At 48.5% G+C, this 14,505-nt stretch overlaps 2 protein-coding genes across 14 annotated transcripts in view; one reads left to right on the top strand and one right to left on the bottom strand.

Moving 5' to 3' along the window:
• The window catches only part of LUZP1 (leucine zipper protein 1), a 96,939-nt gene extending 91,617 nt beyond the window's left edge, over positions 1-5,322 (top strand). For 10 of the 12 annotated variants that reach the window (XM_043909177.1, XM_043909182.1, XM_043909180.1 and 7 more), the window contains one exon: positions 1,377-5,322. In XM_043909177.1, the coding sequence (XP_043765112.1) occupies positions 1,377-1,532 (156 nt within the window). In that variant the 3' untranslated portion in view covers positions 1,533-5,322. The remainder of the gene's footprint in view (positions 1-1,376) is intronic. The other 2 variants (XM_043909181.1, XM_043909179.1) reach the window with 1 other exon arrangement.
• A 1,429-nt stretch (positions 5,323-6,751) lies between these two features.
• Positions 6,752-14,505, bottom strand: part of KDM1A (lysine demethylase 1A) — a 63,930-nt gene continuing 56,176 nt past the window's right edge. For both annotated transcript variants that reach the window (XM_043909183.1, XM_043909184.1), the window contains 6 exons: positions 13,222-13,354; positions 11,132-11,319; positions 10,645-10,759; positions 8,937-9,064; positions 8,108-8,254; positions 6,752-7,257 (listed from right to left, as the gene is read on the bottom strand). In XM_043909183.1, the coding sequence (XP_043765118.1) occupies positions 7,072-7,257; positions 8,108-8,254; positions 8,937-9,064; positions 10,645-10,759; positions 11,132-11,319; positions 13,222-13,354 (897 nt within the window). In that variant the 3' untranslated portion in view covers positions 6,752-7,071. The remainder of the gene's footprint in view (positions 7,258-8,107; positions 8,255-8,936; positions 9,065-10,644; positions 10,760-11,131; positions 11,320-13,221; positions 13,355-14,505) is intronic.

The following is a 14,505-nucleotide window of genomic DNA, read 5'->3' as shown; positions in this document are numbered from 1 at the left end:
TACAGAAGAGGAGAGATGCGGCCTCTTCTCGCGGTTTGCCGGAGCAGCCAGAGGCGCTCGGCTCCTGGCCCTGCAGAGGGGCACGCAGGCTGCTGGGAGGCGCTGGTGAAACGAGCCCCGCGCCCTCTCTGTAGGCAGAGGCGGGCCGAGGCAGGGAGCGCTTTGGCTACCTCAGGTTAGACTGCAGAGTTTTGCCAGCCGCTGGCATGTAGGGGCTGAGGAGAGCTAGGGCTTACCCTGGGCCTATGGTGATAGGCTTTGCGCCTGAGCATCACTCTTTATCCCCCGTGTCTGTCTAGCCCGTTATACCGCCAGTCTGAGGGCAGGGCTGGTTGTCTCTGTGTGGCCTGTTACTGAACAGACAGATCCAGAATCTCCCCTTACCCGAGGGTCCGAGGCCAGATCAGCATGTGGTGGGAAGCCCCCGGCAGTGTCTTTCAGATGTGAGTCCTGTGATGAAGAAAGACATCTTCGACCCAAGATATTGTTCCCTTCTTTTAAAAGGCAGGGGGTGACTGTGTTGGGTTAAAAAGCCCTGGGAGTCTTTACAGGGTACTCAATACCGGACAGCACTTCTCTACCCAGCGTCCCATTCATTCTCTCCAGCAGCCCTGGGGTCTGTGGGGGGCGGTGATATTATTCCTGTGTTTCAGACACAGAAGCTGAGGGTCAGAGACACAAGGTGCCTCACCCAAGGCCACCCAGCAGAATTACCCGAAGAGCTAAGATCTGAATCCACAATTCTGATCTCTAAACCCAGTGCTCGTTTGCCTTGCCAGCTGGACCTTCTCGCTCACACTTGCATTCTCTGATCTGCATTTGCTTGGGTGGGAGGACCAACAAGAGCATTCGAAAGGCAGAATTCTGCAAGGAGTGGAGAAAGTTGGATGAAGCTGAAGCTTTGGTTGTCTGAAAAGTGTAGGGTGAAGGGCACGTACGGGATCCGGTAGGAAAGGCCTGTGAGCCTTTGGTAGTTTGTGGGCGGGAAGTCGGATAAGCGCTGGCCATCTTCCTTCTCACACCTCCCTGCCTGTCCACCGAGCACATGGCTCTGACCCCGAGAGGCAGGCAGCCTGCGTTTGCAGCCCTCCAGGACTGCTGGCCCCTATTGGGGGCCCCACCTCAGTGCCCCTGCTTCTGGTGCGGTCCATCTTGGGGTTCCCCTTCAGCTGTGAGCCTCCAGTCTACCTCGGGAGCCCTGAGCAGCTCAGAGCTGGCCACGGGAGCTTGTCTGCCGGCCTCCCCTTTCCAGCTCTGCCGTGGGCTCTCTGTACCCCATCTCCCCCTGCTGGGAAGGACCACGGGGCTGGGTGTGCGGGCATCTCGTTCCTCACTTGGGTTGTCCTGCGTAGCTGACTTTCGTCCTGTTGGCACAGGAGGAAGGGGACGACTGCACCCTCAGCGTCTACAGGCGACTGCACAACTCCCTCGAGAGGTCTGAACTGTCCGTGAAGCAGGGGCCGACGGAGCCCGGGCGCACGCGGGCTGAGGAGCGGTTGCGGCCCACCAGGCCCTGTGCCGAGGACAACTGAGCCGGCCGGGCGACGCCTGCCGTCTTCTCTGCCCCTGCTTCTCAGCTCATCCACCTTTGTGCCCTGTGAAGGAGCCAGGCCATGGCTGGGAGACTGTGCCGGAGAGCCCGGCTGTGGCCTGTTGCTTGCCAGTTGGCCAGAGGGGATCAGAAACTACACGTGGGACATGGTCACCCGGGCCCAGCCTTCCCTGATGCATGAGTTTTCTCTCCTTGTCCCTGTGCCCCGGGTAGGATGGGCCAGTCCGGCCCCCAAATGAGGAAAGATCTAGAGAACCCCTTGGATCCCCACCACCCAACAGCAGCCAAATCTCCTCCCAGCTCCTGGGTGGGTTGTGTCGTTGGGCAACCCCTTCTGTGTGGTTAACGTTCTGATTCCTTAGTATCCTCACCGCATCCAGCTCACTCATCATTTGCCCAAGGGGCCTGCGCACCCACCAGCCATCAGCTCCATCTGGGGGGGCCTCCGTTTCTTCCCCGGTGGAGCTCCTCAGACTTTTACAGTGAGAGAGATCTGTGTCGCCTCTAAGCGTTTACGGAACTACCCTTTAGGTTGACGTCTCTCTGACTTGTCCCCCTGGCTGACCATTGTTTTCCGGGGGCAGAGCACACGGGTACCCTGCCTACTGGAATGGCATCATCCCTCCCCGCCAACCCCGGCTCTCTGCTCACCTTCCAAAGGCACCTGGAAGCGCACGAGCCTCACGCGTCTCCCTCCCTGGCCGCCAACTGTGCTGCTGGCCTGGCCTGCACCTCCCCTGCAGCTGCTGCGTTATCTCCTCCTCTGGAATATTCCCAGACTCCACTGGGCCAGACCCAGCATCCTCTACCTTCTAGGAAGTGCCAGCGTGGGGGAAAGTGGACAGGAAGAAGCAGTTTCCCTTTAGTCACTCCATAAAGCAATAGCTCCATGAAAAAGGCGTGGACTCTGTTCATCCTCCTGATCCCTGTGGAGGAGGTATCGCACTTTACCAAGTTGATGCATTCCTACCAGAAGCGGGCCCATGAGTTCTGCAAACCAACGATCGTTGTGATGACTTCATTGGAGGAAAGGTAATACGTGCCCATCAAGAGCCCCAGGTTTATACAATTCAGAATGCAGCAAACCTTTCAGGAAGCCACATAAATAAAAATTGATTACAGTTTCCTTATACCAATCCCGTGGGGAAGAACCATATATTCTTCGCACTGCTTTTTCTATAGCATTCTCTCAGTTCAAAGGGATCCCTTTTCAAAGGCTGCCTTTATGAAGCCAACACTGTTCCTTCATAATGACAGATGGCATTGGAGTCAAGGTTGAGAAAGCTGAATTTTCTTCATGGCTTTACACTTCCCTCCTGTGTGACCTTGGGCAAATCATTGTCCTCTTGGGGCCTCAGTTTCCTTATCTATAAAATTAGTTCTTTAAAATGGTCTCTGAGGGTCGTAAACCTGGCATTTTAAGTTTTGTTTCCACCCTGTAGGGGGGGTAATTCTCACTGTTGGAAGCTATTAACCAAATGGGTTTACATGTGTCCTTCCCACTGCCTTTGTTTTTCTGGGCCTTATTCTTTCCAGTTTCCTGTGTTTTAATGTCGAGAGGATGAACTCAGAGAAGTTACCTTGGCCTGCTTTCCCAGTCTGTGAAACGGAAGGGCTGGGTGAGGTGGTCTCTGTGGCCCTTCTCAACACCAGCCTTGCCCAGGGCCGCGCAGCAGGCCACGGACTCCCACCCAGTGCTCCTCGCGTCTTCTCTGCCCCCACTCGGGGTGGGGACCAGCACTCGCCCCTCCCTCGTTGGCGCCAGGCCTGGCAGACCTGGAGGGGGCGTGGGGAGCACCTCCCTGACTTTGACGGACAGGAGTGTTTTGCTCATACTCCCATTTCCCGGAGTTTTGCCAATCTAAGGGTTGTAATGTGGTTTGCCTTTTCTCCTCATTGCTGCCTCAGATGCTCAAGATGCTGTTTTCAGAATCTCTTCCTGCTGCTTTTCCTGGCTCAAGGCTGCAACCCCTCACTTGTAGCCTCCCTGCCATTCTTCACTGGTCAGCAACCCTTCAAGTCCAGAGGAAATCAGACCTGTGTGGTCATCAACTGAGACTGTAGGAAGTTGGGTCTGTGGCTCTTTGCGGGTGGAAACAGGCGCCAGACGTGCCTGCAGAGGTCTCGCCAGTCATTCTTCTCTCTGGGCGTTTGGAGCCCTGGATTCTGGTGCTGTATACAGCTCCTGGTGCCAAAGTCTGGATCTTTCCCCAGCTCAGCGGCACCAGCGTCTGCCACCGCCCAGAATGCTCTGTGGGAGAGGGACGGCTGTGGGGCCCTCTTGCTGGGGCTGCTGACTTAAACTCTGAGTGCAATAGGGTTTGATTGTACAATTATTTCAGGATAAATATTGTTTCCTTATTCTGCACACTTTCTAGAGCCCGCTGTAAAATAGATTTTATTTTTAAACGTCCTCACCATTGCAGAAAATACTATTTGTAATAGCAAGTGAAGGCTAGAGACGCAGTTCCTCGGGCTTCAAATGGCTGGCAAGGCTGGCTCTCAAAATTCCAAAGTTGGAAGGCCCGTTTCCGAAAAGCAATCTAGGCGTGACTGTCTGGCCCCGGACCTCACCATCAGAGGTCCTGGAGGAAACTTCCAAATGGGAGACCTAGTAGTTGAATAATTGTCTTATCAAGCCAAATATTCCCACTGTCGCAGCCAACACACCCACTTTTTACGACCAGCCTCTTCCACAGCCTGGCTCTGACTCGGACTTTTCCTGGCAGGTGTGTGGCTGTGGGAGGCTCCTAGGAGGGTCGGGGAATCTGGCACTCCAAGAGCTGCTCGGCTGGAGGAAGGGGTGCTGGAGGCAGAGCTGGCTACACGCGAGGAGCTGGTCTCCGCCACCTGCTGCCGCCTGCCTCACCACCCGTGACACTCGGAACAGTCAGAGAAAGGAAGGACGGGGATGGTGGGCAGGGAAACCGTAGCTGTCCTGCTCTTGTGAGGCGAGGAAACAGTTACGGGTGGCGGACGGGCTGCAGTGGGCCAAGGACCCCAACCTCAGCCACAGGCGAGCTTGCACATAACTCCTCACCCTCTCATGGGGGTGGGGGCGTCTGTACTGATCTTGGACTTGTCTCGGGGCAGTTTTACTTCTTTACATTCAGTGGGTTAGTGCCAAGTGCTCCCACTTCCCAGGAAAGGACTGGTGACCCCATCTCTGGGTCCCCAGCTGCCTTTGTTGGTGTGGGCTTATTGTTACTCTGACAAGACTGCTTTGGAAGAGCTGCTTTTAGGGATTCCCTTTAAATACCCCAGGTTGGGAACAGGGTTCTCACAGCCTCACAGCCAAGATCATAGGAAAGGGGCCCTATTTTCCTGCTGCTTCACAGCTCAGAACATGTACTGAATGGAATGTATTTTTAAGAGAATAAAGTCTATTTTTTCTTTTTTTTGTATTTTAAAGATTGGGAGGGCCAGGGAAGTAGCCCTCAAATAAACTGTTATTACCTAATAGGCCCCCTGGCTGGGGACGCATCAGTGTGTTGGTCTCCACCCACTCGCTCAGGCGGGTCCTCTGGCCGCTCCCGTGCCCCTTGGAGGCTGGGTGCAGCAGCTTCTTTTACATTCCTGCTCCAAGCACGGGACCAAGGAGGCCAGACCCTGTCGCTGGAAACCAGGGCAAAGCCGTGAGCAGTGACTCAGGGCTCCTGGGGTGCATGTGTATAGTTGAAGCTGCCTGTCTGCATGTATCCTCTGGCTCTAATGCGGTCTGTTGGCTCTGCAGCACAATATGTAACCAATAAAGCTCCCTAGTTTCCACATGCTCTGTGTGAGTGTGGGTCAGTGATGCCGTTTTCCTTGATGTCATGTCTGTGTACAACTGTTGCTATGCACTGGTGCAGCTAGTGTATTTCACTGTGTTTTACTGAAAATACTCAGCCAATTACAGATGCCGTTAAGGGCTGGAAACCCAGCTGAGGCTATGGACGTTTCCTCACACTCACGTAAGTGGAGTTAGAATCACAAAGCAGTTATTTTATTGCTGCATTTTACTTTTAGGCTTATCTGTCATCAAATACACACAAAACAATTATCTGTATCTCCCAGGCTGCCTATATCATTAAATAACACAAACTCTTTAAAGAGCACATATCACTACATCAGACACCTAAGCCCCTGAGGTAACAGATGTTCATGGCAAAGCCAGGGTTCAAATATAGGTTGTATTCCAAAGTCAGTATACTTTCTGCTCCCTGTTCTCACCTTGACGTCATGGTTACACCACTTGTCCTAATCCCGGTATGCAAATTTTCCCATGGTTGTCATTCATTCCACCTAGGGAAAATGCCCTCTCCCTCTCCACCTTCTAGTCAGACTATAACGTCCTTAAATCTTACTAAGGATAAAACCTCATTTAAACTATTCTTAGGAAAGAATTGACTAACAGGAGTAAAATCCAATTTATTGAAGCAGATTATGTACCCACACTTAACCGGTAACATAGTCTGTTAGGAGCCCTTTGGAAGAAACAGGTGCTGTTCCTTTTTTGTAAAAACGTTTTAACCTTACATGGCGAAGACGATTTTGCAAATGTGACTAAGCGTTTTGACATAGGAGAGGTGATCTGGGTGGGCCTTAAATGAAATCAGAAGTATCCTTATAAGAGGGAGACCAGAACAAGATAGGGTGATGATGGAAGCAGAGACTGGGTAATGTGTTTTTAAGATGAGGAAGGGGCCACAAGCCAAAGAATACAGTCACTAGAAGCTGAAGGAGCAAGGAAATGGAATATTCTGACAGAGTCTGCGTAGCTATTATCTAAACCCTTGATCTCCTTAAAACTTTCACATCAGTACCTTGGAGAGAAGTGGAAAGTCAGCATGCACCCATGGGAGGGAATCTAGGGGAATAAAGCCAGAACGGTCTGCCAGAGGCCCAACCAACCTTTGTGTCAAAGCTTGTGTTTTATCTTGGAAATTCATTCAGCTTCCTAACACCCATATGCATGACCTGCAGGTCCATATCCGTGGCACACGGTCACCCCACAGTCCTGGTGGTGGGCAAGTCTAGCCCCACAGACAAGGAAGCGTTCTGCTTCTATGTGAAACCCCTTGGTCCTGTCTTCTGATCACACCAAACCATTTTATCTCATTTAAACATGGATAAACTTGGCAAACTTGGCATTTTCAAAGGAGTATCACCCCTGCTTTATATAGAACTCTAACCCCAAGGGGAAACAAAAATCAGTCCTGATTTTCTATGAAGTTTTATTCTCAAAATATAAAAAACCACCACAGACAGAGACTAAGACCTTCTCCCAGTACTTGCTTCCCTCAGTCTTGATGAAGAACAGACTCTCAGACTAATGGAACAAGTGCCTCCCTAGCTCTAAGTCACAGAGGAGGCCACCTCCTCGGCCACCTGGCCATTAGGGGCTTTGCTTAGCAGCGAGCTGGAGCCCAGAGGCGGGGCGAGTGTCTCAGTGGAATCTGTACTTTTTGCTAGAAGAGCTTTGCTTATTATGCAGCAGGAGACGCGCGCGCGGGCTGCTTCCCTTAGAACACGCCGTCTCACATGCTCGGGGCCTGCTGTGCAGGGACGCCGGGTGTGGCCTGGCGAGGCAGGGTGTACATGGCCCCCAAGAACTGGTCTGCAATCCTTCCTGCTTCTCGCAGCCCGCTCAGCAGAGCACCATGGACCGTGGCTGGGTAGTTACGGATTGTATGTTCTCCAGCAAAGAAGAGTCGAGGAATAGGCTATTTCAGGGGAAAAAAAAAAGAGAAAATCAGCAGGCTGCAAATATGCCTTATTATTGTATTTGAACTGCCAAACTCCTGTTGGCCTTTGAAGGCTCACTACCTCCGTTCCATTACTGGTCCATCATCCTACCAAAAAGGGTCTCCCTTATTAGCAGGCAACTCCCTAAAGCACACAGGAGTAGAACCAGGGCACTGAAGCTCAGTGCAGCCTTAGTTCCAGGGTGATGTTTACCTGCACCTGGGCTTATTTATCAGTTTAGTTCTGGGGAACACCCAGTAGACCTTCCTTTGCCTGATGTAGCATGTACTGGGGGCGTGGTGTCCTGACTACTCTGAATCACAGACAACACAGTACTTGTTCTTATTCTGGGACACCTGCCTCAGTTTAGAGCAGACCTCCCTCACCACAGGGCTCTGGGAAACCATGACTGCTCATAAAGACCTCAGGTTATTTCTTAGGGGCATTTCCTGGAAGCCGCTAAGTAACTGGGATGCTGCAACAATCCTATGAGCCAGTACAAAATGGGGCACAATTAAAGATTAAAACACACACAATCTGAATAAGGAAAAAGGAACTGGTTTATACTTTGGACTCTTCCATTCTGAACACAGACTAGACTGACAAAGCCTATAAGTAACAACTAAGACACACAATATTTCTCCTCCCTTTCCTTCTGCTCTTGATTATCTGAAAGGGTTCGAGAACAGATTAAAAATCTGAAGAAAATCTTTTTAAAAGATTAAAATCTAAAAAAAACAACCAAACCAATAGCACTATTTCACCCTGAAATCCTGGGGTACTGGCCTATTTCCAAATAAGCTCAGGCAGAGTCTGCCAGTTTCTCACCTGTGGGGCACCTGGAATTGAGGGGCCAGGAGTGATTGGCTGAGCCATTAAGTCATAGTCATTTCCAGACGATCCTGCGGCTACATAGGAATAGGAGCCTCGGGCCCAGGGATCAGCACGCCAGCGAGACACTACAGTTTCCTTGGGCTAAAGAAAAAAACAATAAGTGGAAGTTATTACTGGACACTAAGGACAAATCATGCATTTCTGAAAGGTGGAAAAGCTGTAATGGGCTAGGATACAGTGAGACATGAGTGCTGGCCAAGTGATAAATGCTGCTGCTCTGAAACAAAACACAGATGCCTTCTCAGGCTGCAAGGAGGTTCCAGGCTGCCTTCTCTGCTATGAATCCAGAGATTTACCTAGGACTTGACCTGTATTCCCTTTTGATTTTAAAATTCACATGAAGCATTAATATGCCTTATCTCAAAGGAATCATAAGAGTGTTTCAATGGACTTAAAGAAAGAATAATAGAAAAAAAAAATCAAGATAATCTCTTAAAACTTCCTTAAGGGAGTTTGGCCACTTTATCTAAAAGGTGGTCGGGGAAGTTGGGGGGCAGGTGAGGGGTGTGATTGCACAAGTAGAGACGACAGACAACACAAGTGAACAAAGGCAGCAGACAGCCTTCTCAATCCCCGGCCTCATGCACTGGGGGCTTTTCTCAAAACTATACTTGGGGCATGAACTCTAAACAGTAAACCCAGCACACACTTGATTCTGGCTGAAACTGCCCTGATTAAGAATTATGCTGCGACTGGCGATCCGTCAAACCCTGTTGTAGTCTTACGGCCCCAGATCCCTGCCTGCCCCGCCCCGCTTACTCACCTGGGGCACCGCACTGCTGCCAAAAATCCCCTTGAGGATGGCCAGGCATCGGCCAACAATCACATCATCACTTATGTTTTCCATGATCCCAGCAGCTTCTCCTGCCACGAGGGCCAACAGTATTGGAGCTGAAGAGACAAAGGATAATTCTAGAGTCCTACAGACTTTCCCCAAGTACTTCCTTATCAGGTCCCACGTCATTCTTGGCTGTTTGAAATCTGATGGCCAACAGACTAGATATGCACCACTCATGCTAGATGTATTTCTGAGCTAGGAACTTGAATCCTGTCCCCTGAAGGGAGCTGGCAAATCACAGTAAGTGAAACGTGACTCATGTACTTCACTGCATATAACCTGGCAGAATACAGAAGTCCTGAAGATACCACTTCAGACCCTGCTAACAAGTGTCCCTTTATTTAGGCACAGAATTCTTCAAGACATCTCCATGACCAGGGCTGCAGCCTCTTAGCTGTCATCCGAGGCCCTTCCATACTCACCATTACCTTTCCTCACCCATTTCATGGCCCTGTGTGCAACAGGATACGTGATAGGCACAGTGTTAGATGCTGGGGATATAAAAACTATAGACTATATACCCCAAAGAGCAACAAAAAAAATCAGATACATAATTATGAACTATGATAAAAGCTAGGAAAACAGAAAAGAACACAGGACATAATTTACATTTGAGGCAGTGGGGACAGATGTATCCTGGAAAGTCTCTTTGAAAAAGGTCATTTAGGTCAAGACTGAAGGCTGGGTAGAGTGTGCTAGGTTGGCAAGAAAGAAAAGGGGACAAAGAAAAGCACCCCAGCCCAGGCCCCAGTACAATGCAGAGGCCCCAGTACAACGTGGAAGTAGTAGACAGGATGGTGCATTTCAGGGTTCCAGGGGAGCAGACAAGGGTGTCTGGAGGCTGGGGAGGGGATGGACAATGAGGAAGCTGATAGAAAAGAAGGGTTAGATTAATTACCCTTCACGCTGGCCATGAAAATGAAAACCATCAAAAGAAAGAAGCAGGGATAGCAGTCAGTGGTTACTGGTGATTAGACAGGAATGCACAGGTAAGAGTGGCTTGGACTGGGAGGTGGGCAGTGGGAAAGAGAGAGCATTCAGCGGTCGTTGGAAGCACCGTGCCCAGGGAGCAAATGAAGGGTGAAGGGTGGCTACGTGCAGGATGCTTCAGTATCAGGCAGTAAGCAGTGATGGCAAGAACCAGGGTGGCGGTCAAACTGGTTCATCACTGTGTCTGCACTGTCAAGGCCAGGCCTCCTGAAACTGCTGCCCAGAATGTCTTACACCTTTTTCTTAGAATGAGGCAGCATCTAAACATACTTTTCTTTTTTAAAAAAAAGTTCTATATAAAGTTAAGAGCAACCCAATTACATAAGAATATAAAACAAGAAGTGATCAAAGATTCAGGGGTAGGTCAGATACAAGAGTCTGAGAATGAGGAATTCAAGCTGTCCTTTCCCGGAAGCGTTCCTGGGCCTGGCCCCGGCTGAGTGGATTCCTCCTCCATGTTTTCTTCCGCAGCGCCCTGGGCTTGCACCCTGTCACGCCTCCACTCGCTGCCCCACTCTGAGGCTGCCCCCTCCTTCCTATATGTATTTCCCACTAAGTTGTGCGCTCCCTGAAGGCAAGTACAGCATTACTAATTCTCTGTTCCTCTAAGGGTGTGAGAAGGATGAAAACGAGGAGGCAGTACCTTTATAGAGGTTCCAGAAGAGGAAGAGCTCTCCCCTGCTTGCGGTGGTGCTGCCAACGTGGCCGAACAGGTTGACACTTGGGTCCCAGAACACCCGGTCAAAACACAGCACCACCTGTCGTCAGAGAAGCACGTGAGCCGGTGACAGAGCTCGGAGAACGCGGCTTGAGGCACAGCTGGGTCTCAGCAGGGACGCACTTCTTCCTCAGAAAGGTTCTTCTAATCTACTCTCAATGCAAGTTTAGACACCCCTATTACAAAAGTACTACTCAGGAGGACCTTTAGCACTCTCTCTCTCTAGGCTTGGGTTTGAGAGGTGACCTCAGAAGACAGTCCTTGTCGATACTTTCACATATAATTAGGAACTAAAGGGAATGGACAGACAGCCCTCACCCTGACATCAGTTTAGAGCACAACAAAATGTTAAACCCGCAGCTCTCTCCGAGTGAAGGGCAGTCAGACTGGGAACGCGGAGGTGCCCCGTTACCTTGTTAAGGTTGCCAAACCCCATCCTCTGGACTGCAGACGTTTTCCACTCGGGAAGAGGCGGCACGAACTGCACAGCAGGCGGCTGCTGCTTCAGCACGCCCAAGGGCAGGGTGCAGAGAACCGCGTCACACTTATAAATAAAGGTCTGGCTTGTGGAGCGGGTGTTGACAGCTATCACTTCACATCCTAGAGAGGTTGGAGGGAAAAGGCTTTACCAGTGATGAGGATGATACTGACGAGGGCACTGAACACTTAGTGCCCAGCAGACTCCACATGCTGTCTCAGGGGATTCTTACTACCTGTCCATGAAATCAGTTCTACTCATTTTTTACAAAAGAAAACAGGCAGAAGTAAACTTGTCTGAAGCCATATAGCTAACAAGTGCCAGGATTCAAACCCAACAGTCAACTTCAGAGTCCTCGAACTTCACCACCATGCCACCCCACACCTTCCTGACTGATACCCCAGTGCTCTTCTGTACTAACAAGACCTTATCATTTACCAAAGTTTTGTAAATTTAGGCCAAAATTAAGAGTAAATGCCTATTCCAATAGAAGCAATACCTCTCCACTGTGGTTAAGGAGCTCATGAGGACCAAGAGGCGAATGGTGCCCGAAGACAGAAGACTGTTGTGCAGGTCTAGGGGATGCGGCCTGCAACCATAGAGCGCGCTATCCTTGAGATGCACCAGGGTGTGATGCTTAGCTTGCCAGGATATGAGTGAGCTCAAAGCTGACCACAGAAAAGGTACTGTAAGTCAGTTAATGTAATTTTCTCTCAATTGTGTTCAATGTTTTCCTCAATGAATGCCTCTTCACATAATTTACAAAAAATATACAAACAGCTCAAAATAAGAATAAAGCACTCCATACACGCCCATTTTCTGTGGCTGCAGAATTAAGGAAAATGACACAAAAAGCTAGTTTCACTGTTCTCCACCTGCCTGCAAGTGGCTATTTAAAGGCCGCAGATCTTCTTAACACCATCAACTAGAAGCTGCCTCTGAGGGGAAAATTAAATGGAAAATTGTTTCATTTGTTGTAAAAAAAAAAAAAAAAAATCTGTGGTGATCTTGGCAACTCCAGAAAAGGGGCCATGGAGGGCAAGATTGGTGGCCACATCTCCATTTGTCATGAGAGTCCGTACAGAGGGGGTCAAAAAGCTTTTGTAAGGTGTTCAAGTAGATTCCAAAGGTGGTTGGAATGATAGGTTCTCTGCACTCCACATGAAGTGTATCCTCAGAGCAGCAAAAATGAGCATAGAGACCACTACCATAGGAATCAAAGGGCAATTCAGTCTCTGAGGTCAACCTATCAGCAGAACTGCTCCAAAAACGAGAAACCAGTCTAAGTAGTTAGCCCACCTGAACAGGAAAAGCCAAAGACGATGATGCAGATGGTAAAATACAAGGAGTGGCTCTCAATGGAACCTAGGGGCCCAATTCCTGGTATTTAAGAATTTACTTAGCAAAATTAGATCCAAACTCACTGGATCTAAATACCAAACTAATTCAGTCAATCTTAAAGGAAATCAACCCTAAATATTCATCAGAAGGACTGATGCTAAAGCTTCTGAAGCTTCAATACTTTGGCCAACTGATGCAAAGAGCTGACTCACTGGAAAAGACCCCGATGATGGGAAAGACTGAGGGCAAAAGGAGAAGAGGGTAGCAAGAGGATGAGATGGTTAGGTAGCATCATTGACTCAATGGCCATGACCTTGAGCAGACTCCAGGAGATAGTGGAGGACAGGGAAGCCTGGAACCCTACAGTCCATGGGGTCGCAGACAGACATGACTTAGCAACTCAACAACAGTAACAAACAAATTCATGCTAACTGCTAATCCATTCAAACTGGAGACTCTGAAAATTGCCCCAGTTGTCTGGTTTGTACTATGATGGGGTCAGAACCTCTAAAGGCTCTACTGGCTCAATACTTTTGTAAATGAAAAAAACTTAATTCAGGAATCATAGTTTATAAGACACTCTATCAGGAAATGTAACTAATATTTTTTCAGTAGGTCAAACTCAACAGAAGATCAGTACTCTATTTCAGAGTAAGAGGTTTATCTTACTAGAAAAGACGTACCTGAAGCTGTGTAGCGAACCTGCCGAACCGCAGTATTCAGTTTAATGTCCAGGCCTTCTGCTAAAGCCACAGGCACACAGGAGTAGCCATTCCTCACTGTCAGGTGGCTGCCAGTAAACTCAAAGTCATCATCCTAAAGCGGACAGAAAAGGGCACGTCTTCATTCTTTCTTAGTCTAACTGATGTCACTTATACCGAGTCCTAAAAAATAATGCTGAAGAAACACGAGCTTATGAAAAGTCAATATTCTAAGACATAAATTAAAGGGCAATCCCTCAGTCTTCAGCTACAGCTGCCCCAGGAAACTGAAGGGAAAAGAAAAAAAAAGCCAAAATGTCGCTTATGGCTAACTCTGGGCAGTGAAATTAGGGCAGTTTCTTTTTTCCTGAGACAGACTTTCTAACATCAAAGCCCTACACCACCAAGCTCAGACTGCCCCTAGAGGGCAGGAGAGGGAAGAAAGCTGATTCAGTAAATTCAGATGGTTAGCTACCACAGCAGTTTTTGGCTTTTGCCTGCACGACAGATTTGGCAGGACATCAGGATCACCCTCCTAATTACATTTTCTGCTACATAACAGCAAAATCATTTTCATGCCCTAAACCTACAAGTTTTAAAGTCGAGGAAAACTTCCAAAACTAAGGTTGGTCAAACTAGACGAAGGCAATATAAGATTATAAAGACCCGCCCAAGATAATCCAAAGAGTGAAGAAGTCAAGATTTGGCCTGGAAGAATTCCCAAAATGATTTCATGTCTCTGAATTTACTGAAAAATCTTCCAAATGAAAAACTTTTGAAGGTTATTCATTAAACTTCTGGGAAAAACATACAACAATTCTTAGGAATTAGATAAAAATATATTGGGTTGGCAGCAGAACATTCACTACTTAAGTGACTGACTCATCTGTTCTCCATATGGATCATCACCTACATTCAAACTTGAAATGAATATATATTGAAACATCAGTGACTAGGATAGGAGTAATTCAGTATTTACATGAAAAACCATAAGGAAACTGGAAATTCTGCAAGATATGTACCACTAACAAGTCCAATCCTTACCATAACTCAAATTCTAAAGAATACGAGGACAGGATCTAAAGATGAGGAAGTCAAAATAATTTTACTAGGAAAATGAATAGTAAAAATGAAAATATGTAAGTAAAATATAACATTTACTCCTGTACAATCTTAAGTCTGGCCCAAGTCTCAGATTTAGAGATTGGTTCATTAGCATCTAAGAAATGCTGTGATTTGCCACAAGTTCAAGAGTAAATCACACTG

This window comes from Cervus elaphus, chromosome 8, assembly GCF_910594005.1.
Source record: "Cervus elaphus chromosome 8, mCerEla1.1, whole genome shotgun sequence".
Lineage (NCBI taxonomy): Eukaryota > Metazoa > Chordata > Mammalia > Artiodactyla > Cervidae > Cervus > Cervus elaphus.
This window is presented reverse-complemented; position numbering and strand designations above follow the sequence as displayed.